We start from the raw sequence: 27688 nt of genomic DNA, 5'->3' as shown, positions 1-27688 counted from the left end.
GATTTAATTTATATGTGGCCAGAGTTAATTTTGCTTTCAGTTCACAGAATGCCTCATTTCGTATCTTTGGGAATGGGTCTTTAATTTTACATAAGCACTTTGTTTGACTATATGTATATTCTATTTGGATAGATCTATTATTACTCCTATTATTGCTGTTAACAAGCCTACCTTTGAGGCGTCTGTATATAAATGGTTTAATAATATCAGGATAATGGTGAGGGCTACAGTACACAATTATAATGAAGAGGGATAGAATCCCTACAGTGTGGAAACAGGCCCTTCAGCCCAACAAGTCCACACTGACCCTCAGAGCATCCCACTCAGACCCATCCCCATATAACCCACCTAAACTACACATCCCTGAACACCATGGGCAATTTAGCATGGCCAATCCACCTAACCTGCACATCTTTGGACCGTGGGAGGAAACCAGAGCACCCAGAGGAAACCCACACAGACACGGGGAGAATGTCCAAACTCCACACAGACAGTTGCCCGAGGGTGGAATCGAACCTGGGTCCCTGGTGCTGTGAGGCAGTGGTGCTAACCACTGAGCCACGATGCTGCCCCAAAATGTGGCATTACGTGACTGGCAAATATTTGTGGTCAGCAAAAGCTAGTCACACTATCGAGAGCCTAATGGCAAAGATTGGGAAGAGGGAAAACTCTGTGCACAGATTATTTTGCTCTGAATTGGAGATGAGTCCAAGAGTAATATCTGGTTCTTGCCCTAGGAGTCGATTTAAGGCTGCTGTTGGCATTCTGTCTGGTGTTGCCACATGTCTTGCGTTTGTGAAACCAGCAATCAACAACATCTCATTGATGACATTAGGAGTTCCCTGTATAGCTCTTCTTGTGGCTGAGTTAAGAAGGTAAGCCATTACAAGCTGCCACAATGCAAATATAACTACTCTGCTTCACAGCAAGTGACGTCTTTCATTTAATTGTTTTTGAAATGGTTGATCTGTCATCATGTGTTCATATGTACTGATACAGTACTTGTGTCCAATGGATGCTTGTAAGGAAGAAAGTTTTTCTTATTCCGGTAATATCAATTCTATAATCCTATATGTGGAACTGAATTTTTGTGTTGGGCAGGAAGCAGGGGTCAGGATGTTTTATGATTGGGTAAAACAGTTCAGGATTTTTATTTTAAATGGAATGGAGCTTGAGAGGAGCAGGCGACAATAGAGGACAAGAAGTTGAGAGAGTGCTTCATAATGAAAATACCCTCTGAACACGCTTTATGAAACATTAAATAAAAATCACATGCAGCAGTCACTATGAGGAGCATTCTAGAGATTTCCGTCCACAGGAAAATCCGTCTTCTGCTGCAACTATACCCATATAGGTAGAGAGGGCCTGCAGGGTCAGCCGCTCTGCCTACCACTGGTGGCCTGCATCTTAGAATCAGATAATCCATACAGGGCTGAAAGAGGCCATTTGGCCCATCAAATCCACACCGATCATCTGAAGAGCATCCCACCCAGACCCAGCCACCCCCCCATCTCTGTAACCCCACATTTCCTATGGCTAACCCATCTAGCCTGCACATCCCTGGACACTTTGGGGCAATTTAGCATGGCCAATCCTCCTGGCCTGCACATCTTTGGACTGTGGGAGAAAACCGGAACACCTGGAGGAAACCCATGCAGACACAGGGAGAATGTGTGAACTCCACACAGACAGTCGCCCGAGGGTGGAATCGAGCCCACGTCCCTGGCGCTGTGAGGCAGCAGTGCTAACCACTGATCCACCGTGTTGCCCCCAATTAAATATACAGGGCAATTATACTGCCACCATTAATATTGGGAAACTGGAGATGGACTGGAAAACCCACATTGGGTTCTTTAAGCAAAGTTAATAAGTCACAGATCAGCTGTGATTTCATTGGGTGACAGAACATGGTCAACATGCTGACTGGCTGACTCCTGTTCCTGTGTTCTTAATGAGCCTAATTGGCTAAATGTAACACAGGGGCCCTGCCAGTCTTTGGCAGAAGTGGCCCGAACTGCCAACTGGGTTGGAAAACAGGCACACTGGCTAGTCCTAGACTTGTTTTCATGTTCCTTTCCACCTCCATTCCCAACCTCACAGCCTATAGCCTCAATCACAGTAGAATCAGATGAGAGTCTACATATATAAAGACAAAATACTGCAGATGCAGGAAATCTGGAGCAAATGTCGAGAACGCTGGCAAAACTCAACAAGCCTGGCTGCATCAGTGGAGAGAGAAACAGAGTTAATTGATAGGTAGAGAAGGAGCCCCCAGAGATATAGAAAGTCAGACAGACAAAGGGATGGTTGATTGTAAGCTAGGGAAAGAGAAAAGCTAATAATTGGACAATAAGTAGTTGAAAATGAGTTGGCTGTGCTGAAAGCAGTCCAAGTGATAACAGGACCTGGGATGTAGGAGTGGGTAAAAGGAGGTGTATAGGCCCGAAAATGATTGAACTTGATATTGAGTCTTGCAGGCTGCAGTGTCCCCAAACGGAAGATGAGATGCTTTTCTTCAAGCTTGAACTGGAACACTGCAGCAGACGTCAGACAGAGATGTTGGCGGGGGAACATGGTGGTGTTGTGGCAGGCAACTGAAAGCTCAGTAAAAACCAAAAGAAATGTGGATGCTGTAAATCAGAAACAAAAACAGAAGTTGCTGGTAAAGCTCAGCAGGTCTGGCAGCATCTGTGGAGAGAAATCAGAGTTAACACTTTGGGTCCAGTGACCCTTCCTCAGAACAAAAGCTCAAGGTCAATGTTTGTGGACAGAATGTAGGTGTTTCGCAAAGCAGTCACCCAGTCTACTTTTCACCTCCCCAGTACAGAGGAGACCACACTGTGGACAATAATTACAGTGGACAAGATTGAGTGAAGTGCAGGTAAATCACTGCTTCACCTGAAAGGTGTGCCTTCCCATGTCCTCTACCCACCCCAACACCAGATAACAACGAAGTGTATTATTTTGTGCCTTTAACACAGTGAATCATCCCAAGACGCTTCACAGAAGCATGATAGAATGAATTATGACTCTGAACCAGATAGGGAGGTGTTCAGGTGAGATGACTAAAGGCTTGATCAGAGACAAAGGTTTTAAAGAGTATCTGAAAAGAGGAAAGTGACATGGAGAGGCAGAAGGGTGTAGGAATTTGGGGCTTAGGCAACTAAAGACACAACCACCAATTGGGGGAGCAATTGTAATTATAATTGAGGATGAACAAGAGGCCAGAATTAGATGAATACAGACCTTAATGGGTTGTAGGTCTGGTGGATGTTACAGAAATGTTGAAGGACAGGCCAGGGAGAGGTTTGGTGACAAGCATGAGAATTTGAAGTCAGATAGGGTCCTGGCTGAATGCCTCATTGAAAAGATAGCACCTTCAGCAGTGCAGCAAAGCCTCAGTACTGTACTTGCGTGTCAATCTTAATTCTTGTATTTAAATTCTGCAGTAGAACTTGAATCCAGAAATGTCTGACTCAGTGATGAGAACAACCGGCTATGAAATGCAGAGTGACTTTTTCTTATATTACTAAATATAAACATTGTTAAATTCTTAGCCTTAGTTGTGCCATCCAATAAACAATGAGAAACAATTTCTGCACAGTTAATGCAAAACCAGTGATTTCTAGTAACAGATACCAGAGTAGCATTGAGAAATGACTGGAAAATTAATCCAATATATGGTAAATATGATAATGGACTTATGGACTAGAGGAAAGTGAGCAAAATGCTGTGATGGTTAGACCTTACCTATGGGGTGTGATGTGTATCTGACAGATATGAATTACGCTACTCTGGTTCATACATTATCCAGAAAAAACAAAATTGTGCTGTATAACTGTGGATTTAGACTTGGCATTAGCAAAATAGCAGCTGTTTTGACATGCTGCACTATTTTCTTATGCTTTGAAGTTCTCTGAGCTACCAAATCACCATTGCTAATTTGCTTATTATCTAAGATCAATTGCAAGTTAATGTAGATCATAATTAACTGACCTCACAGCGCTGACCCTTATGTCAGTCCACTTTTCTCTGCCAGCCAACTTAAAAATGGCTTGTTTCTGCCCATTCTCTGCTTCCTGCCTGCTAACCAATCTCTATCCATACTAATATATTCTCCCCAAGACTGTTGCCCTGTCCATCTCTTCATCATTGCTTTCTTGCTCCATACCATCTATTGCTGTGGTAGATCTACAAGGTGTAAGGTCAGAATTCAAAAGTGGATGAGCATTATATTCTTGGAATTCAGGAGACAGGAAAAGAATCATAGGCAGACTGGGTGGTTAAGAAGGCGTTTGGCATGCTTGCCTTCATTGCTCAGGCCTTTGAGTATAGGAGTTGGGATGTCATGTTGAGGTTATACAGGACATTGGTGAGGCCTCTTCTGGAGTACTGTGTGCAGTTCTGGTTGCCCTGTTATAGGAAGAATATTAAAAAATTGGAGAATTTTCAGATAGGATTTACCAGGTTGCTGGGAATGGAAGGTTTGAGTTATAAGGAGAGGCTGGGTAGGCTTGGACGTTTTCACTGGTGTGTAGGAGATTGAGGGCTGACCTTATAGAGGTCTGTAAAATCATGAGGGGCACAGATACGGTGAATAGCAAAAGTCTTTTCCCTAGAGGGGTGGTTCAAAACCAGAGGGCATATTTTTCAGGTGAGAGGAGAAAGGTTTAAAAGGACATACGGGGCAACTATTTTACACAGAGGATGGTCCACGAGCGGAATGAACTGCCAGAGGAAGGAGTGGATGCGGGTACATTTAAAAAACATTTTGATAAGTACGTGACTAGGAAAGGTTTCGAGGGATATGAGCCAAACACAGGCAGGTGGGACTAATTTAGTTTGGGATCATGGTTGGCATGGACGTGTTGGGTCTGTTTCCATGCTGTATGACTATGACTCTAAGCGGAAAGTTGACTGTATGATGAGTCACGGTGATGCCCAGAGAAAGTGTCAGTGCTCAGTTAATAACCGAGAGATGCCACAAAATTCAACCTCTCCCACAGCAAGAGCAGACAGCTTCCTTACATTCGCTGTAGCTATCTTGTCGAACGAGGGAAGGTGATTAAGTTTGGGTACTTACCCTCCAATACACTACTGTGTTAGATAGTGTGCAGCAACTTGTCCTGTAGGAAATTAGAGTGAATGAGGGCAGTGCTAGCAGTTGAGTGTGTGCTGGGTGACGTTGGAGATGTGCAGTAAACAGTGTAGGGATGTGAAGACAGTAAATTAAGTTCATTTTAAAGTTGTGCATGAAAGTAATTATTTGGAGGGTAACCTTCTGGCGGTATTGAGTTGGACCCTGCCCCTTAACCAGGAAGCCCTGTGAATTGGAAGTGTGTTGCATTAGAAAGATGGTGTACAGTGTGTTGGCACGAAGAGTGACCAAGGAGAAGAGGGAAAAACGTGCAGTTGGTTGATCTTCCTTGTGTGGCTAAGGACATTGTTTGCAGCACTCTTCTGCCTTCCTGGGGATGAAAATGTTGATAGTCATTGCCCGTAGTACGTCCAGGTAATTATTGAATGACTTAGGTGTACCCAGGAGATTTTTTTCCCGTCCTCTCAATGAGAGTCATTGGGTGTATTTAAGACAGATCTATATAGGTTCTTGATTAATAAGGGGATCAAGGGTTATGGGGAGCAGGGAGAAGAATGGGGTTGAGAAAAATATCAGCTATAATTGAATGGTGGAATAAATTCAAACGGCCAAATGGCCTAATTCTGCTCCTATAACATATGGCCTTATGGAGGTGTGAATGATTGAAGCTAAACATACTTCTTTCAAAGCTTGGTTTTCCCTGGAGCACAGTTTGTGCATGTGTGACCATAATAATGTACAAAATTACTGGCAGAATATACAGTGACTTCGAGTGAGAGAGCCAAGAAACATTGCTCTCTTACTTGCTACAGTGATAGGATAGAGGTCTGTGCCTAAAGTAACCTACTGATGTGGAGTTGGTTAGAATGTAGTGCTTGAGAATACTGACAGTGAAGATTTAATCCCTGTAGTGCCTAAGGTGGGTGTTGTACCCATGTACAAAACAGAACTTGCTCGAAAAACTCAGTAAGTCTAGCAGCATCTGTGGAGAGAAATCAGAGTTAATGTTTCGGTTCGAGTGACCCTTCCTCAGACTCTTCCCATTCTGAAGGAGGGTCACTCAACCCAAACCGTTAACTCTGATTTCTCTCCACAGATGCCCCCAGATCTGCTGAGCTTTTCAAGCAATTTCTATTTTTGTCTTTGATTTACAGCATCTGCAGTCCTTTTGGTTTTTATGTTATGCTCCTGTACTTGCTCCATTGTGATATCATGACAACTTTGACCCACGATTAACAACCCTCACACAATGAAATCACTACGTGTAGAGACGAAAAGAGACACTGCTGCAGAAAGTGCAGAGGAAAGGCGAGTCTAGACAGCTGCCAATGAAGCAATAGAAGTCTGGAAGACAACTTCTATTTCTGATTCCTTTATGCGATGGATTTTATGTGACATAAGATCTATGTAAATGTATATGTGGTATGACTATTGATAAAAATCGTTATCCTTTTGTGTTACTGTATCTTTAACGACACAAACAGGATATTTTTAACTTTGTCATTTGCACAGAATTGTAGCCCATTTTATATCTCTACCAATATTCATTGCCATTGAATATTGCACAATGTCAAAATTATCCACAATATTTACCCTGTCCTTGCATTGCAAAATCTGTTTGTTTTGTTGAGCGCCATAATATTTCAGGGTCGCAGACAATTTATTAAGACACTTCTTGGCGTTTTATGTGATGTGCAAAAAAGCTACATGCATTTCTTTACATCTTATTGAAAGTTGGTGAAGTGGCACAAAGGTATTTCTACCTGTACAGTCTGAATGATAAAAATAAACTTTTCTGCAGGATAATATTGTATGGGCAGTTGATGCCAATTTCATCAAGATTCTGCAAAGTGAAGGAGATCCTTGGAGAAAGTTTTATGAGACTTGTTCGCTCACAGGCACTCGAAATGCTTTTAACAATCTTGTGATTCCCAGGCATTGCGTATGAAGAGTTTCACCCCTTCATTTTTCTTGGCACATCGTGTGCAACTCAAGTGCAATTAGAGGAAAAAGGTTGAGCTTCAACGTTTGCCTCCTTTTCCAGCATCTGCTTATCTGCTTTTCCTCTCAGGAGTTTATGGGAGTAGCCCATTATGATTTCAGAACACTCTGCCAGGGAAAACAGTCATATTATAGAGCATCATTGGAATATGGAATGTCTACATATTCTTTTACCTTTCAAGAATGGACATAGGGATCAGTAAAATTTGAAAAAACTTAAAAGCAGAACAAACAGGCTCTAATCTGGTCAGGAATGGAGCTCCGTTTGGCTGAATGCAAAATACCTGCTCATTGACTCCTTATGATCATTAGGAACAGACTGGTTGGTAATTACCGCAGATGTTAAAATCATCAACACGTGTTAATGAGGAGATCTTCAATTTAATCAAACATTTAATTGAGTTTAATGTCTCCGTGGTTTCAAGGCTTAGGCAACGCAATGAAAAAGAAGCAGTGTTCATGTCACTTCTGGATTGTCTGAACTCGACAACAGTTCACTTCATACAGCGGTTTTGACAGCCACTCTGGCAAACAGAGATAGTAGGAACTGCAGATGCTGGAGAATCCGAGACAACAAGGTGCAGGGCTGGATGAACACAGCAGGCCAAGCAGCATCATAGGAGCAGAGAGGCTGACGTTTCGGGCCTAGACCCTTCATCAGAAAAGGGGGAGGGGAAGGGGGTTTTGAAATAAATAGGCAGAGAGTGGGAGGCGGATAGAAGAGGGATAGAGGAGAGGATAGGTGGAGAGGAAACAAACAGGTCGAAGAGGCGGGGATGGGGCCAGGAAAGGTGAGTGTAGGTAGGGAGTTAGGAAGGGGATAGGTCAGTCCAGGGAGGACGGACAGGTCAAGGGGGCGGGATGAGGTTGGTCGGTAGGAGATGGAGGTGCGGCTTGAGGTGGGAGGAGGGGATAGGTGGGAGGAAGAACAGGTTAGGGAGGCAGGGACGAGTTGGACTGGTTTTGGGATGCGGTGGGGGGAGGGGAGATTTTGAAACTTGTGAAATCCACATTGATACCATTGGGCTGCAGGGTTCCCAAGCGGAATATGAGTTGCTGTTCCTGCAACCTTCGGGTGGCATCGTTGTGGCACTGCAGGAGGCCCAGGATGGACATGTCGTCTGAGGAATGGGAGGGGGAGTTGAAATGGTTCGCGACTGGGAGGTGCAGTTGTTTGTTGCGAACCGAGCGTAAGTGTTCTGCAAAGCGGTCCCCGAGTCTCCGCTTGGTTTCCCCGATGTAGAGGAAGCCACACCGGGTACAGCGGATGCAGTATACCACATTGGCAGATGTGCAGGTGAACATCTGCTTGATGTGGAAAGTCTTCTTGGGGCCTGGGATGGGGGTGAGGGAGGAGGTATGGGGGCAGGTGTAGCACTTCCTGCGGTTGCAGGGAAAAGTGCCGGGTGTGGTGGAGCTGGAGGGGAGTGTGGAGCGGACAAGGGAGTCACGGAGAGAGTTGTCCCTCCGGAAAGCAGATAAGGGTGGGGAGGGAAAGATGTCTTTGGTGGTGGGGTCGGATTGCAGATGGCGGAAGTGTCGGAGGATGTGTTGTTGGCGTGTAGGATTTGGAGACGGGTTGGAGTCTTTCAAGCTCGTACTAGTGGAATGGAAGAAACGTGGATGTTTTCCAGCCATTGCAACAACGACAACATTCTTTGATAGGTTCAGCAGATGCACAGGAGAGAGGGTGAAAATAGCAGGGAGGGGGGCCACAGAGGACCTGTGGTACCAGGAGGAAATATCCACCTGTGACGTCCTACCAAAAGAAGCTTAGCTTTCTCGATCTATTTGAAGAGAGCGTTTAAACCAACAGGGCAGATGCTTGCAAACACATCTGCAGCCTCTTTCAGGAACAGCTCCCTCCTGGATCTGGTGGCCGTGCATTGTCCACTGTTTTCAAATCAATATATTATCCTGTGATCCTTCCAGTGTGCCCCCAGTGACATCCCAAGGGTCTCACTGTCAGTTACACATAAAGCAGATCATCACTGATGAATTGCATTGTCAGGATACCGATTTATACCAACATCCTCAGACAATAGCTAGCAGGAGCAGCTAGTCAGTTTCATAGCCCTGATTCCTTTGCATAGCCTGGCAATGTGAAAGCTGGCAAGAAAAAAGAAACTGATGTAATGAAGTTAAAGTCAGTGAATTTGGCCTGTGAATTTTGCTTCCGAGTTCTGTGATTGTAAACAACCTGTGACACTCTCCTGCTTGGAGAGCCTATCATTGGATTATTATGAGAGCCTAGGTCTTTATAATTTGGGGCCTGATTTTAACAATGTGCTCCATTCTCTGTTTCTTTAGTTATCATTTGAATTCCCATTAACTTTCAAGACTGACTTAAACATTCATAAACTTTGCCACAGTTTATAGCTGCAGTAGCAAGCTCTGCTTTATTTTCACTAACAAGCCACTTCTGTTTCCTTCACCCTCTCAAGACAAGAAATGCTTTGAGCTGTAATGGGCTTTCCTTGGTGCTGGCTGATGCCACGTTACCAGATCAGCAAATGTAACCTTGCACGAAATCTCAAACGCCCACGACAGCAGTGACCCACATAATAATGCCCTTCTATGCTGATATGAAAATAGCCATCACTTGCATAGTATTATTTCCATGATTGAAGCCTCATGGCAAATGATGGCAAGACTGCCCTTCATTGTGTGATATCTAAGTATGCAGAAGTATCTGAAGAACCAAATGTAGATACATGCCTCTACAAAGTAGTGCACAAAGTAAGTCCAATATAATTCAACTGTAGCAAACACATACACTTTTCAATTAATAATAAATGCATTTTAAAAAGCCTCATTGGAGTACGTGTTAAACATTGCATCATCATATATATGTATTTTGGTTTTGACCAATTTTACACACAATATTGAAATGAAAGATTTTACACTTATATCTGTTACAGAATGAACAGACCTAAGTATCCTGTACAAAATTTACTTTCTATTTTTAACATAATTTTCCCAGTTACTCCATGCCTAGATCGTGGTGTTTTACTACGATTTAATTAACCTTGCACAAAATGTTACACTTGAAATTCGAATATGGTTTGTATAAATATGACCTTGAATGAATTGTGTTTTTACTAATGATTTTAGGATTAAATGCTTTTGTGTAAAGTGAGGGAGAAGACTTGTTTATCAGTAGGTCTGCAAAAGCTTTATATCTTGATTTGGCATATTTATAGCTAATTCTTCACATATAGTTAACTCTGCCTTTAATTAAAGCAGCTTTCAGTCAAAGTGAGAAGCAAGTGTGTAATCCCTTCTAATATCTGTAATCTCATGTTAGTGCTTCCCAACTGTAAAGTGCAGCAGTTTCACAGGATTTAATACAGATATTGGTGGGAATAGAAGAGGGAATTTGGATCATAATTGTGATGTTTGAACCCACTTGCTCTACCTTTGTTTTCAACCAGTTATTTTTGTAATTTTTGCAAAGTTTTGTCAGAGTTTTAGCTAGCATTGAATGACCTCTACAAGAGGAAATTGCAGGAATGGAAAGGTCATTTCCCTCAGCAGCAATAATAAGGCTCAGGATGTCCTGCACAGAATCAGCTTAGTATCTTTTCGCATGTTAGACATAGAAATTAATCTTTAATGCGTAAGTGACAATAGGTAAGTCTACGGTTAAAGGACTGTAATCAATGCAACTGGCATTTGCTAATAAAAATAGCTGCTTTTCTAACTCGAGGCTCTGGTTAGGAGTACAATTTATGTAGGAAAAGAGAGCAATGATAACAGCTTGTCTCAAAATTGTCGTAGGCAGCTTGTGGCACTAGCCTAGCTTGAAAACGTACCTGCAGGGAATAGGGCGTTTCAGCCATGTTTGGAACTGTGTGGCATCCAATAGCGAACAGCTGTTTTTTAGCAAATAAATGGGAATGCGCGACACGTATGTAGTTGTCATTGATTGCCTTTGAGTATGTATGTTACTGCAATTCAACCATAGCAGTTGGAGTTAATAGGCAGAGAACAAGCAAGCCATTGTGTGAGATGCATGGGTTAGCATGGAGTCAGCCATACTTCCTTTATCACACTGCTTCACCCAGTTGCTCCTCAGCTTAATGCGACAGATTTCTGTAGGCTTTTTTCTTTGCAGCTAGTAGTTATACGAATTGAACAAAGAACAAAAGAACAAAAGGGAACTATGGCACAGGAACAGGCCCTTCAGCTGTCCGTGCCTGCGCTGATCATCATGCCCTGACTAAACTAAAAAACAAACCTTTTGCCCTTATTCAGTCTGTATCCCTCTATTCCCTCCCTATTCATGTAACATCCAGGTGCCTCTTAAATGTCACCAATTAAATGCCTGTTTCCACCACCTCTTCTGGCAGTGTGTTCCAGGCTCCTACTACTCTCTGCGTGAAAATCTTCCCTCCACATTTCCGTTAAACTTTCCCCCTCTCACCTTGAACCTGTGCCCTCTTGTGCTTGAAACTTCAACTCTGAGAAAAAGCTTCTGACTATCCATCCTTTCTATGCCTCTCATAATTTTGTAGTCCTCTATCAGGCCTCCTCTCAGCTGCTGTCTTTCCAGTGAAAACAATCCTGGTCTTTTTAACCTTTCCTCGTTGCCAATTCCCTCGAAACCAGGCAACATCCTGGTGAACTTTCTCTGCACTCTGTCCAAAGCTTCCACGTCCTCCTGGTAATGTGGTGACCAGAACTGCGCACAATACTCCAAATGCGACCTAACAAGGGTTTTATATAGCTGCAACATGATTTGCCAACTCTTGTACTCCATGCCCCGGCCAATGAAGGCAAGCATGCCATATGCCTTCTTTATCACTTTGGCCACCTGTGTAGCCACTTTTGGGGAACTGTGGACCTGCACACCCAGATCTATCTGTACGTTAATGTTCCTAAGGCTTCTGCCATTAACAGTATAATGCACACCTACATTTGATTCTCGAAAATGTATCACCTTGCATTAAACTCCAACTGCTGTTTCTGTGCCCAAGTCACCAATCTATCTATATCCTGTTGTATCTTTTCACAATCGTTGGCACTATCAGCAACTCCACAATCTTCGTGTCATCTGCAAACTTACTAATCAGACCACCTACATTTGCCTCCAGCTGATTTATATATACTACAAACAACAGAGGACCCAAGACTGATCCCTATGGAACACCACTAGTTACCAATCTCCATTCTGAAAACCACCCTTCGACTGTTTTTTCCCAATTGCTAATGTTAATGAATATTACGCAGAGTAAAGTGTCTGCTAGGGCACAGTGGCATAGTGCCTATGTTACTGGAATAGCAGTTCTGAAACAATCAGAACATGAGATCACATCAACCCACAGGCTGGAAAATTAAAACTCAGTTAACTGAATAGATCTGGAATAACAAATCAGCAATGGTGACAGCAAGCCTGCTGATTGTTATCTGACCTGGTTCACTAATATCTTGAAGGGAACGATATCTACCACCCTTGTCCAAGCTGACCTGTATGTGACTCCAGACTCTGAAGAATTTAACTCTGAACTGACCCTAGTAATGGCCCAGCAAACCACTTGTTTACCATGAGGGTAGCTCATCATCTACCTCTCAAGGTTAACTAGCAATACCCACGTTCCAGTCAGCACAGTTGTGCTCTGGATTATTTTTTGATAGCTTCATAGAATCCCTGCAGTGAGGAAAGAGGCTATTTGGCCCATTGAGTCTGCACTGACTCTCTGAAGAGCATCCCACCCAGACCCAGCACCCCACCCTATCTGTAACACTGCACATACGTAGACACTACAGGGCAATTTAGCGTGGCCAATCCACCTAACCTGCACATCTTTGGACTGTGTGAGGAAACCGGAGCATTTGGCAGAAACCCATGCAGACACAGGGAGAACGTGCAAACTCCACACAGACAGTCTTCCAAGGGTGGAATTGAACCCAGGTCCCTAGTGCTGTGAAGCAGTAGTGCTAACCACTGAGCCATCATGCAGAGGAAGCTATGCTAACAGAAGGGAGGGAGAATCAGGTTAGAAGAAATGTGCAACTCATTGCCAGTGTCAAAGTACAAATGTGACTATAATGTTTTATTGAATTGTCATCCTTGCAAATCTACCCACCCTGGAGAAAAGGTTGGGGTAGTGTGTGGGGGGGGGGGGGTAGTTTTCATGTAAGAGGAGGGACAGGTTTTGATGTGCGTGGGGTTTTAAATCCCTGAAATATGAAAGTTGGGTTGGGATTCATATCTGATTTGGCTCACCAAAGATTCAGACTTTGACAGTCAGAAACAAAAACAAAGTTGCTGGAAAAGCTCAGCAGGTCTGGCAGCATCTGTGAAGAAAGAAACAGAGTTAATGTTTTGGGTCCGGTGACCCTTCCTCAGACCCGAAAAGTTAACTCTGTATTTTTCTTCACAGATGCTGCCAGACCTGCTGAGCCTTTCCAGCAACTTTGCTTTTGCTCCTGATTTACAGCATCCGCAGTTCTTTCGCTTTTTATTTAACAGTCAGTCAGCCTATTCCTCAAGATGTGAGCAACTCACCAGGCTCACTGAGGCAAGTACACAGTAAGGAGTATTTGCTCAGTGAAACTGACAGGCTGGGTAGCCTTTTGGAGTGAAACTGAACAGTTGTAACAGAGAGCAGGGGAGAAGCGGCTGCTCTCTGCACTCCTTCTCAGAGAGGACTCTGACTGTTTGACGGGTCATTGCCAACTTCTTGGAAGTGATTCACTAGTCTACACTTCCCTAATGTCAGCCTTTAGAACAGCACGGGAGCAGCTTATCCACCTCACACTTGTAATGAAGAGGAACGGGAACAGCAACTGATACCAATAGCAGAAGCAACCCCAGCATTGTCCTTAAGTACAGACCACTCCACCAACCAGAGGGGATGGATGCAGAAATCTAGCTCCAAAGAGACAAGACTCGCAAAAAAGGGTCGATAGGCACCAGTGAGCATCTGTACCTCAGGAAGCTCAAGTTTTTACAGCAGGCTGTTGCTGAGATCAGTGCCTCCTTGAACTTGACACTTTTCCCAGTGTGCCTGGTGGACATGCATTGTCAATGGCTGTCAAAGCCATCCTCCCTGGGGCCAACCTTTCCATTGAGGTGTGTGCTTTGTTCTCCTGCAAGGGGAGTGGGCAGAGAATTGTAAACGTTTGTCATGACCTGTGTGGCTTGTGTCGAGGGTGACAATGAAGCGTGCATGCGTGATAAGTTCACAGAATGAGTATCGGTGTGAATGTTGACTCCTGAGGCGGGGACGTGAGGCACCTGCAGAGAAAGGTACAGCTATCCTGGGGAATACTGGGAACGTGAGAGCATGGGGTTTGGTACCTGGAAGTGACATGTCTGTCACCTGCTGCCCTTCTGAGTCCCTGAACCACATTGATGAAATGCCTCATGGTTAGAGGTGCCTCCATTGCCAATTTTTGTGGCCACTTTCATCCGTGTCCATTTGTTTGAGATATTGTTGTATTGGTCCTATTTTTGGGGGGGTTTCACCTCAATGCAATCCTTCAGATCCTGCAGCTGGACCTCCACACCAGAGTGAATGATCTGAGCATCAGCCTTCCCAAATCAGATCCCCATTCCTGTGTTTCCCACAGCCTTAGAAATCCATGCCAGTTGACCCATGTGACCCATATTTGGGTCTCTTCAATTTGAAATCCTTCCTTTGCCAGATTGAGTGTGACATGCCGTCAGCTCTGCTGGATTGACCAAGGAACGTAACAACTCTGGGAAAGAACCTTGATAAAGCCCACTGAAGCTGTCAACAGATACCTGACTCACTCCGCTCCCAATCGTTTTAACAAGGATCACCAGCTGAAAATTCTGCCAATGGTTCTACCGCATGGACCCACAACCTTAAACTTTTCTTCAAATACTGAACTGAGTGTTTTCTGCTGTTTCAGGTGTGAAAATATCCGTGTTTACAAGCTGGGTCTCTTGGCAGGTTTTTGGTGGGCTCTCGCTATACTGTGCTGGATTAGTGACAACCTTTTCTGTGAACTCTGGTCTGCATTCAACTTTCCGTACCTACATTGTGCCTGGTGAGTTACACGTTAACAAGTAATGATAACCTTTATCTTCTTTGTGGCAACCTCAATGACTCTGTAAACCTCCTCATTGTAAAGTGAGGCAAATACAGAGTGACCTTCAGTACTTTATTACACAAAATGGGCAGCAGAATCTTGCTAATGTTCCCCTACAGGAAATGACACCCACCTAGCTGTTGCCTCTAGATTAACATTCTGGACCTACTAAACTTATAATCTGTTGCTCATGTTGGTGAGTATTTTAGAGCAGGGAACATGGAATCCTTATGAGGAATTCTTCAGGTGAAGAAAATTGCTCTCAAATTTACTGACAGAATTTCCATTTGCCAACATTCGACCAGTCCCCTGAAATAGAAACTTCTGACTTTGATCTTGTTCATTTGCTTCAAGCAGCACATTAGCACTGAAACACAAAGTTCTGGAATAACTCAGCAGATCTGGCAGCATCTGTGGGGAGAGGAACACAGTTATGGGATTGAGTTCTGTAAGACTTTTCTGTGGAACTCCCGGTCTTCTTTCTGTTCTTGCGTTTGCTGCAACATTAGAACTAATGGTTCAGTTCTTGGGAGCTAGTCTGGTAAAACAGAGTTTATATTTATTTATTTATGTCATATGGACATACAAGGCAAAGTCAGCATTTATTGCTAACCAATATTGCCTTTGATCAAGTCGCTGTTTTTTTTAAGAAATCTTACTAAGTTGTTGCAGTGCATCCTGCAGAAGATACACAGCACTGCTCCTTTGCACCTGTAGTGGAGGAGTGAATGTTAAGATAGGGATGGATTGCCAATCAAACAGATTGTTTTATCCTGAATGGTGCCTTGAGTTTTGTTCTAATGGCACTCATCCAACCATGTGGGGAGTATAGTTAATTTGCCATAGACCCAGAGGGCTGCTCTCTCATTAGAGAGAGAAGATTGGTGGTGGTTTAACCTGAAAAATCAACACACCTCAGGCAAAGGGAGAGGTTGAAATGGAGAGTCCTTCATGGTAACCTCTGCCAGTGCAAGAATTGAACTCAAGCTGTTGGTATCACTGTATTGCAAACCAGCCATCCAGCCAACTGAGCTAATCAACCCTCCCCTCAAGCAGAGAGTATTCTACCACATACTCCTGACTTGTGCCTTGAAGATGGTGGAAATGTTTTAGGGAATCAATCAGTACCAAAATTCTCAACCTCCTTCCATTCGATGATGTTGATGGTGGGAATTCAGTTATGGTAATATCGTTAATTGCCAAAGAGATGCAAGTCATCTGTCTCTTGAATATAGTCATTGTGTGGAATTTCCTGTTATTGATCCAGCCCAAGCCTGAAAGTTATCCTGGTCTTGTCAACTGAGGCATTAAACATTAATATGGTTTGGAGGATGAAAAAGCTCCAAGATCTCTAAAAGAAAATAAATAAATGTTGCCAAGTTTCCATCAAGCTAGGATGACAATACCATTATGATTCAGAAACACTTATACCCTGAAGTCTTAAAAAGTAAAATGAAAGGATCTCTTCCATTGACAGTATGGTTTTACCATCTATTTTTGTATCATTAGCAAACTTGGATACATTACACTTTACCACATCCCCCATTCATGAACATAGATAGTAAGTAATTGAGGCCTTAGGCTGATTCTTGTGGCATTCCACTAGTTAAGTCTTTCCAACCTGAAAAAGACCCATTAATCACAATTCCCTGATTTCTGTGTGTTAACCAATCCTCAATCCATTTTAATACATTACCCCTGGTAATGTGAGCTGCTATTTTATGCAATAGGCTTTTATGTAGCACCTTATCAAATGCCATCTGAAAATCCAAATGCACTACTTCTGCTGGTCTCCCTTTATTAACTCTGTTTGTCTATCCTCAAAGAACTGGAGCAAGTTTGTCAAACATGATTTCCCTTTCACAAAATCATGTTGATCCTGTTTGATTATGTTTAGCTTTTCTAAATACCCTGCTATTATTTTCTAGTAATAGAGTAGATAAACAGAAACTATTTCCTGAGAAATCCAGACCAAGAGGACAAATCCTCAAACTGGGATTGAAATCAGGAACTTTTTTTCTCCACACAATGAGCATTAACTCTATAGAATCCAATTCTCCAAAAGAATATGGATTCTGTAACAATTGAAAATGTTATCAAGATTGATATTTGAAAATTGTTGGAATGAAAATTTGAATTGACAGACCTACAGATTCAATACTCTTATGTTAGCAATATCCAGTATCAGTAGAAGTTACCTCAGTTATTTACAGTATTGTTACTGTTCTAATCAAGTAATTCAAACCAAGAAACTTGTTCATTATGGTTAACCACAGCACAACTAATTAACATCTGTATGCAACAGTAACTAAGGATGTGTTTTATGTGCCACATCAAATACCGTGCCTTTGTGTCAAAGGCAATGACTCATTTCAAGACTGGAATAACATTGTAAACTTCAGGAAAGAAACTCAATGTTCTGTTGATGTTATCTCAACCCTGAACTGCATTATACCCTGCAAACTTTGTTATTGTTAACAATATTGTGAAGCATTAGGCATCTGTAACTGAAGTAAACAAAAAAATTGGAAGTGAGATTATTTTTCAGAAAATCTGTAGATAGATCAGGATTGTTCTCGTTACATTTAGTCAAAGCAGAGTGACAACTATGTGGGAAAAAAAAACGCTTCACAAATCAATAGGGAATGGACAAACGTTGGATTGTCGGATTGTGTAAAACGGAGACTGATTCCTGAAAAAAAACCCGTTGTTCAGTTGTTTTAGGGACAGTATTTTGAAAATATTATTGCATTCTCATGATTTCTTTTCCTTCTGTTTTTTGTTCAAGGCATATCCTGATCTGTTTGGCTGCTTATCTGGGTTGTGTCTGTTTTGCTTACTTTGATGCTGTCTCAGAAATCCCGGAACAAGGCCCAGTCATCAAGTTTTGGCCTAGCGAGAAGTGGGCCTTCATTGGTGTTCCGTACGTTTCATTCCTTTTCGCAGAAAACAAGTCTCAGCTAAAAGTGACCTAAGGGAATCAGTGACAGATTCGGCAGCACGTTATTTTGAATGCAAGGCTATGGAAAACTCTATTGTGTCAGACTGCATGTCTCTCAGGTTGTGTACTTTGCACCTTAGATCAAATTTATCATTCTGCTCATGAAACTAACACCTTCTCAGGGGACCATACTTTAAACAGGTCGAAACAAACTGTTTATGAGAGGGTGAAAGTGCTTCTACAACGAAGTGGAAATTGTAGCAGAGTTACGCCTCTATTTTTAAAGAAAACATTTCAGAAAACACTGTGAATGAAATATCTGAAAGTTCAATTGATTTCTGTATTTACTTTTTTAGTGCAGCCCTCAAAACTTCATTTCTAAAAAAAAATGGATGGAAATCTGTGCATACTGTGAAAACTTGAAGAAAAATCCACCTCCCAAAAGGATTATTTAATGAAATTTAATGTGTGTTTTGAGAAAATAAAAAAGCAATTTGCTGCCACAGTTGACATCAGGAGGTAATCTTTTGATGGTCCCTTAACAATTTTTAAGGAGGAAGATGATTTTTTAAATATTGTTTGAAACCTATTTACACCAAAGTCAGTGTCCAAAGCCATAGTCCTCACCTTCCTCTGTATGGCACTGAGTCCTGGACCTTTGCCATTGATATCTACGCCTTCTGGAAAGATTCCACCAGTGTTCCTTCCACAATAGCATCCTCATGAATCACTGGCAGGATCCCATCACAAACATTGAGGTCCTGGGACCAGCCAACATCACCAGCATCAAGGACATGCTCCCACCAAGCCCAGTTGGGTTGGATGATTGATGCTGGCTAGTGGATGATAGTCACCTGCCAAAGACCATGTTGTACGAAAAGCTGAATCGAATGGTGGGTGGTGTCCCATGTAATAATTTGAAGCACTCCCTGGAGAAGTTCCTCACATTGACCATTGCTTTTTTGGGATGCACACGCCACAGGTCACGATGTCTGGAGATGCTACATCAGTAGAGCTACAGATGCTTTTGAGATTGAATGATGAGCCAATATAATAAGCAAAAGGAGGAGAGGCATAGATCCAATTGTCCCAGTAGTGACTGCGCCTTCACTTGCACTTACTTGGAGACATTGTTGGTCTCAAATAGGCCTTACTCGCCACCAACAAGTCTACAACTAATGAGTACAACCTTCCTAAAATCGTCATCCATGAAAGAATGCCAAAATTTACAATGTAATGTGAAGACTTTACTACTTCTAAAGAATTAATGTCCTGACTAGTTAATGTTTGTATTTAAAATTTACAATATGCTGTATAAAATAATAGATTGTACAAATATCACATATGCTACAGAAGAAGCTTAGCATTTGGGGTATATTTTTCTTTCACCTTCAGAATACAGAGCTGCAGTGTCTTTTATTTGAATAAAAATAAGATCGGGGCTTTGATACACCTGTTCAAAGCTGATTTAAGAGTTTAAAAGCATGGTGGAGATGTTAAATAAAAACCAAAAGAACTGCGGATGCTGTAAATCAGGAACAAAAACAAAGTTGCTGGAAAAACTCAGCAGGTCTGGCAGCATCTGTGAAGGAAAAAACAGAGTTAACATTTCGGGTCTGATGACCCTTCCTCGGAACTGGGGAAGGGTCACCGGACCTGAAACGTTAACTGTGTTTTTTCCTTAACAGATTCTGCCAGACCTGCTGAACTTTTCCAGCAACTTTGTTTTTATTGTTGATGGTGGAAATGTTAACTGTTATCACCAAGTGAATACAATTAAAATTGTTCCCAGCATTGCCCCCTCTGTCTTATCCTTGGAATAAAAGTCTGAATAAGATAGTGAATTAACTTCGTTTTGTAACCAGGGAGCTCAGTGATTGGATTTGGCTCTGTTAAAGTCTCAACCTACCATCACTGAGCAGTTACCGCACAGCATGCAGGATAACATACCTTTTAAAAAAAGGAGCACTTTTTGTGTGCGTTGGCTCAATCTCTGAACCAAGTATACATCAAATTTTAGTTAATCTTTAACATTTAAAATCTGCTCAACACAGCCCACTTTCCAATCTAAACTTCAGTTATTGCAATTGCCTGACCATTAAAAGCTGCAAAGTATTAATAATGACTAACATCCAGTTCTGACAAATTACAAATGGTGAATTGGAAAGTTAGATACATGTTGACAGAATAGCACATTCCAATCTTGCATTTAGAATAGAAGGAAATACTTTTAAATATATTGTCGTACATCTACTGTCAGATACAAACTTGTTGGCATTCCAATCTTTGATGATATGAACAAACCATTTATTTTAAAAGAAAAGAAAGTTTTGCATTTATCTAGCATCTTTCATGATCAAAGGATATCCCAAAGTACTTCACATTTGGTGAAATATTTTTGAAGTTTCGTCACTGTTGTAATGTAGCGATCAGGACGGTCAGTCTGCCCATAAAATTCAAGCGTCTCAGTTCTATTTCTTATTCACTGGTTTGATCTCTTTGTACTTTGTGCAGTTTGAGGAAGGGATTACCTAATACTGTTTCATCACTGGTAAATACATCCTAAATCGGAGCTTCGAGTATCAGTGTCAGAAAATTGAGGTAGATGCAAATGAGTGGTGACAAGATTTAAATTTCACATTTAAACCTACAGCCCCTTGCTATGTGTGTCCGTGGATAGAATCTTTAGGTCCGTATTCAGAGACATAGAGTGGCAAATTAAACATCTCTAAGATTTGGTAAGGTTCAGCTGGAGATGAGCTCAGTTTGCCCATTATGGGTATAATATTGGAAAAGATGTAGCATGGATTTCCTAGGCTGCTATCAGGGAAAAGGGGTCAGAGGTCATGATCAAAAACTTGAGAAATTAGAAATGTTTTCACTTGATGGGTACATAACTGCATTTCTTTTGTAGAAACGTAACCATTAAGTATCTACTACCTGAGGCTACTTTGTATCATTTATGGGTCTGTCCTATAAATTTGTGATGATATTTCAAGGTGTTGCAGTTTTAGTTAGTTCCTTTCTCTCTGCTGTATAAATTATCCACAATAATGTCAGTTGAAACAATGGCCTCCATCATTAAGCTGATAAGCTGCTTTGATATAAACATTATTTCAGGAACAGCATTCTTGCACTTAAAATATTATTTTTCCAAGTTTTTGAAATTATCAGCCATATTTGGTGATAAAGTATATTTTGCTTTTCAGAAATCATTATTTATAAAGCATATGATGCAAATACTTATTTCATTATGAATCATGAGTTGCTTTAGGATTTGTAACTAGTAATTTAATTTTGAATGGAAATAAACATTAATTGGATTTATAGTAAGCATAATTTTAACTAATGCGCTAAAGTCCATTTAGAATTAATTCTGTATGTGTATTTTTATATGTCCACTTTAAAAATGATTGGAATAGAATGCTTGGTGATGAATGAAATCTTGGTTAACTTAAAAATTTTTTGAAACAAATTTGTTTCATTTTTGGCTCCTTAAAATTGCTATAATAGATAAAACAGTAGGATTGCAAGCTCTGAATCTGCAAAGTTTTCTCGTGTAGTTTTCAGGCTTCATTTATTTCTGCTTCTCAAGATATTTTAATAGTTATTCCCCTGCTAGACTTTACCATGGTTCGCAACATACTCAAATGACATTCCCCCAGTATCACTCTGTTACTTGCTGCTGAGAATTACATGTGGGTGGTTTCCTCTGACCAGAAGTTCATAGGTTTATATTCAGATTTCCTGCTCTCATCCAGCTTCTCCCAGTGTTGCATCTGAAATTAGGGAATGGCAGTTGCAACTTATACTGTAAAGTTTTAGGTTGCATAAAGCTACAAATGCACGGCACTATCCCTCCTGTTATGCATTAAAATACAGAAGCAATATTGCATCTGGTAACATACTGTACTAAATTATGCTACCTTCCTCTACACCAGTGCCATAACTGTGCTATTTAATATTACAACACAATCACATCGAGGTACAGAATGAAACTAATGTATTTTCTTACATTGACAGACCAAAAAATGATAGGTTGTTATATGCCATGCTTTGTTGTGACCACGTAGATGCTGCTAAAGTTTAAAATGGATTATTTCAGGTCTCCTTAATCTTTTTCAAGGAAATAATGATGAATTAATATGGAAATCTGCATTCATGTACTTTATAAAGAAAATGGAAGACCTAAATAAGAGCTTCTACTTGTAAATATACTCATCTTTTTAACTTGTTTTGTTACTGACTAAAAGTTATACATTTTTATCTAAAGTAATAAATAAAAGATGTTTATACTATAAAACAATCTTGTTTGTTCACTAATGGTCTGTTCTGTCAACACTCAATTTATGTGGTTTCAAATAGAATAGATTTCTGATTGTTGCCATCTTTAAGAAGATAATTGGATGGTTTCCCCCATATTTGTGTCTCCATTTGAAAACATCCTTTTTTGCAATTTCTTAGTTTTCTTAATATTGGTACTGGCAGAGAAAGGTCTGGCTCATTATTCTCCACTATTACCACAACAAGACTAAGAGTACTTGATGTTGATCTTGCAAACATACTTAACTATGCCCCTCTGAGAACGTTTTCTTGATTTACTTAATAGATTCTTTCCTTCTCTTCCTACAAGATTTGGTTTTAGAATGGACTCATATTCTTACCTCATAGTGTTCATTAGCAATGAGGTAAATAAACTTCAGGAGATGCCAATGTGGGTCAGTAGGTAATAGAGCTAGCAGCAGGTTTAAAGCAAGTCATTGGCCAGAAAACAATAAGATTGAAAAAACAGTAGGGAAGTATGGAAAAGTGGAGCTACTGTCCACACCTCCTCACACCTATCTATCTTCCTTGCTACCACCTTCTGCCCCACATCCATGAAGTTTCCCACTGGAGTACAGCTTCTCTCCAGAATTAGCAGAAAGCGATTCAATCTGTGATGCTTCAAATCCAGAATCAAGACTGCCCCAGCCTCTGTGATTGAGCTGCTCGGTGATACTTGTAAGTCCACACACTCAGAGGCAGAGTTCCAAACCATTGCTGATGCATTCATGGAAGCCTGTGAGAGAATGGGCCTTGGGCTAAACATACAGAAGACAAAATTTCTCTACCAGCCCTCTCCCAGTGCACAACACTGTCCCCTAACGATCAAGATTCATGGCAAGCCACTGAATAATGTGGGGCAATCCTCAAAATCTGGGACTCTCCTTTCATTGAAGGCAGACATCAACAATAAAATTCACCCTTGCCTCCACTGTACCAGTACAGCCTATTTGAGCCTACAGTTGAGTATTTGATGACAACAACCTCAAACCTGGCACCAAGCTCATGGTCTGGTAGTGATCAGCAGTGATCCTCACAGTTCTGTATGTGTCAGAAACAATGAAAAGCGGATCACCAACTTCTGGGAGTCGTTTGCCCAAAATTGATCAAACGGGCAAAAATAAAATGCACAAATCAAACTGGCAAAAAATGCAAAACCTCCCAATGAGAAAGCCCAAAATGTCACAAAACTACCGCCTTAGTTTTTATATCAGGAAGTTAAAGTTCCATTTGCTAAAATATTGAAAATGATTTCTTAAAAATCTTCAAAAATGTTGAAAAACCTTTATTAAAATATTAACTTTACAATTTAAAGAGTTGAAAAAAGCTTTAACGATTTAAAATACAGAACATATTCCAAATAAGATGAATGGAATAAATAATCTTTTAAACAATACAAAGCAGCAACCAATTATAATTTAAAACTCCATTAGATGATCTTAACTTGCTTTGTCAGAATTGAAAACGTATTTACAATTTCAAAAAATGTTGTAAAGCTGGAAATTCTCCAACAAGCTTTATAGCAATTGAATAGAAACCACAATTCAAGCTTAAAAGAAAAATTAAGAAACAGGTGCATGTGAATGATTTTAAAAGGTTTTAAGAGCCTAGTCATATTTGAAGTTACAGAAACTTCAAACAGAATCAAATTAGTCAGCATGGAAGTAACAATTCATGAGATTATAGTGTTGCTTCAAGTCCACACACCAACTCACAAGCAGAACGACTTAACCTTTTTGTTCCCCTGTATGACCAATAGCAGACCATATTAGAATTAGCTTTATTGTCACATGTACTCAAGTAAGTACAGTGAAAAGTTTACAAGTTGCCACTTATGTTGCCATCTTAGGTACAAAGGTACCTAGGTACGGATTCTTAAGTACAAATTCTTAAGGGAAATAAAATGGCAAAACAAATAAAACGTCCAGCATTAAGGAATAAATTAGAAAAATATTAGTAACAAATTAGTAAAAATTAGTTAGTAACAGATGTCTTAAAGTATTTGACAACTATTTTACTGTAAGAATGAATTGTATTATGAAATGAGCAATATTCAATAAAATAAATAAAAACATAAAGTGCTGGAGAAACTCAGGAGGTCTGGCAGCATTTATGTAGAGAGGAACAGAGTTAGCATTTTGTGTCCAAGTGACGTATTAGACTTGAATCGTTAATTCTGATTTCTCTCCATGGATGCTGCCAGACCTTCTGAGTTTCTCCAGCATTTTCTGTTCTTAATTCAGATCTCCAGCATTTGGAGTAGTTTGCTTTTAGTCAATATAATTATATAGTTTCCAGCAGAACCTGTTGTCAATTTCGCTATTCTAATACATTGTCTGAATCTTGTGAACATGAACTATTACAACCAGATGTATTTAGAGAAAGCATTGTTGCCGGAGTGTTAGGGAAACTTTGAAAGGTCAAAGAAACACAAGAGGAAGCGATAATGAAAGAGCTGACTGTCATCCCCATCTCAGATGCAGAATTTTTGTGTTTTGGCTTTCCAGGCGTATACAAAAAAGGAGCGATAAAAACTAACCACTGCTTCAGCACTAGTCTGTGTGTGTTTGTGGCCTGATGCCCTGGTGTATTGATTGATGTGCTGTGAGGGTCATGGCTCTGATAACAGCCACTTAAACATCATTTCACTGCAGCTAAAAAGCAAAAAGACTCTATTACTCTGAGTGCTGCCAGTCAGCCATTGCCAAAAGGAATTGGGACAAAAGAGTTTCAATCAACCTACAAAGCCACTAATTTTCACCTTGACTGTTTCACCTCATTTTAAAACATAAGTTCATTTGAGTCTGGGCGGGAAGGGATACTTTCTAAATTGTTGTGACCAACTGAGGAGGCAGTGAGTAAAGAAGAGAAGCCAGTTCTCTCCTTTTTGATTTGATTTGATTTGGTTTATTGTAGTCACGCATACCTAAGTGAAATGAAAAGCTTTGTTTTGTGAGCAGTACAGGCAAATCATAGCAAACAAGGACATACAGATCATAGGGTGCTTAGACAGAGCAAGGCATACGGGTTACACTGCACAAGAGGTGCACAAAGCAAGATCAACATTAGCAAGATCAACATTATTTGAAGTTACAGAGTCCATTCATTAGTCGAATAATGGCAGGGAAGAAGCTGTTCCTGAACCTGCTGGTGCATGTGTTCATGCTTCTGTATCTTCTGCTTGACAGAAGAGGTTGTAGGAGATCATTACCGGGATGGGAAGGGTCTTCAATGATGTTGGCAGTCTTTCCACAGCAACGAGAAGTGTAAATGGAGTCCATGGATAGGAGGTTGGCTTCCGTGATGATCTGGCTCTGTGATGGTCTGGGCTGTACCCACAACCTTCTGTAGTTTCTTACGGTCTTGGGTAGAGCAGTTGCCATACCAGGCCATTATACATCCAGATAGTATACTTTCTATTTTGCATCTGTAAGAGTGGGTGAGGGTCCTTATGGACTTGCTGAATTTCTTAAACTGCATAAGGAAGAAGAGGCATTGTTGGGCGTTCTTGACTGTCACATCTATGTGGGAAGTCCAGGAGAGGTTGTTGGTTATCGTCACTCCTAGGAACGTGACGCTCCTGAACATAGTCGTGGGCATACAGGGAGTACAGTAGGGGGCTGAGGATGCATCCTTATTGGGCTCCAGTGGTGAGGTTATTGTGGAGGAGGTGCAGTTGTCTATCTTCACTGATTGCGGCCTGTGGGTCAGGAAGCTGAGGATCCAGTTGCAGACAGTGGAGCTGAAACCTAAGTCTCGGAATTTTGAGATCAGTCTGGAAGTGATTATGGTGTTGAAGGCAGAGCTGTAGTTGCTGAGTAGGAGCCTGATGTAGGTGTCCTTGTTATCCAGATGTTCCAGGGATGAGTGCAGGGTGCGGGAAATGGCGTCCGCTGTGGACCTTCTACATTGATAGGCAAATTGTAAGGGAACGAGGCAGACTGGGAGACTGGAGTTGATGTGGGCCATGACCAACCTCTCAAAGCACTTCATGATTATTGAGGTCAGAGCTATTGGGTGGTAGTCATTATGTTGCATGAGCTTTCTTGGGTACTGGGATTATGGTGGTCTTCTTGAAGCAGGTGGGGTCTTCAGATTGTAGGAGGGAGAGGACGAAGATGTCAGTGAATACCTCCGCCAGCTGGTCCACACAGGATCTAAGTGCATGACTGGGTACTCCATCTGGACCTGTTGCTTACCTTGGGTTGACTGTCAGGAAGACCGATCTTACTTCTGCAGCCAGGAGCTTACTGGTTTGAGGTATCCGATCCTGAACCGTAACAAATTGAGGAAATCTTGCCGGGGACTGGTCGTAACTAGTCACTGTCCAAGATATAGAGCAAAAAACCCACAGAAACAAAAGCAATGTTCAGCTCTATCAGGTAAGTGGGACATTTTAATAACAATGTGCAAAAACAGGAAACAATCCTTAAAAACAGAGAATATGTTGGTTACATCCACCAAGAAGTCAGTACTGTATACAAAACACCATTAGAAAAATATTCTGATTCAAAGATATACTTCAATTAGAACATGTATTTGTAGACGAAAATATATTTTCCTTAAAATAAATTCCATAGCCAATCCTAGGTAAAATAAGTAGTCTATTCGAACCAGCTGTGACAGAGCTCATCTATGTCAATGAACATCAAGCTCACTTCATGACTGATACCAGGACACGTGTCACTGTAATATTCAACAAAACCTTCTGGCTGAATAACATAAAGTTACAATATACTGATCTGATGTTATATAAGGCAGATGTCAACCTCTAAGACTAAATGCTTCTAAGTGTTACATGTTTCTTTAAAACAAAAAGATGAACCTGTTCACAGAACAAGTTTAGGTCATCCAGAACTAAAACATTTCACTTCCGAGTAAGAAAGCGTGTTTTGCCCTAAAAATCTTGAAATTTGAGGAAGGATTCCAACCATTCAAGAACACATCAACCATCGACCAACTCGTCGAGCAACAAGAAGACTATTGATCTCAAAAGAAGAGATTTCTGAAGAAGGGTCCTGACCTGAAACATCAACTTTCCTGCTCCTCTCATGCTGCCTGGCCTCCTGTGTTCCTCCAACTCCACACTGTGTTATCTCTGATCTCAAAAGAATGCTGGCTGAATGCAGAAAGAAACGTACATTGGTATCAAACAACTCTTCCATGTTGCCAACATGGACTTGTGTATTAGTGGGTTTGATTTGGAAGGCCAGTACAGACACAATAGGATGAAGGGCCTATGCTGTGCTGTGTGATTTTAT

General features: G+C 41.2%; 1 protein-coding gene across 1 annotated transcript; it reads left to right on the top strand.

The window, feature by feature from the left end:
* Nucleotides 1-484: 484 nt before the first annotated feature.
* Nucleotides 485-22412, top strand: LOC109923650 (alkaline ceramidase 2-like). Its single transcript, XM_020523700.2, has 3 exons — nucleotides 485-875; nucleotides 14984-15121; nucleotides 17952-22412. Exons 1-3 carry the CDS (start codon nucleotides 577-579, stop codon nucleotides 18136-18138), a joined length of 624 nt encoding a protein of 207 aa, XP_020379289.2. The 5' UTR covers nucleotides 485-576; the 3' UTR covers nucleotides 18139-22412.
* Nucleotides 22413-27688: the final 5276 nt, after the last annotated feature.

This window comes from Rhincodon typus, chromosome 3 (genome assembly GCF_021869965.1).
Source record: "Rhincodon typus isolate 14 chromosome 3, sRhiTyp1.1, whole genome shotgun sequence".
In the NCBI taxonomy this organism is placed as follows: domain Eukaryota; kingdom Metazoa; phylum Chordata; class Chondrichthyes; order Orectolobiformes; family Rhincodontidae; genus Rhincodon; species Rhincodon typus.
The sequence above is the reverse complement of the archived record's forward strand: the minus strand, read 5'-3'. Positions and strand labels throughout refer to the sequence as shown.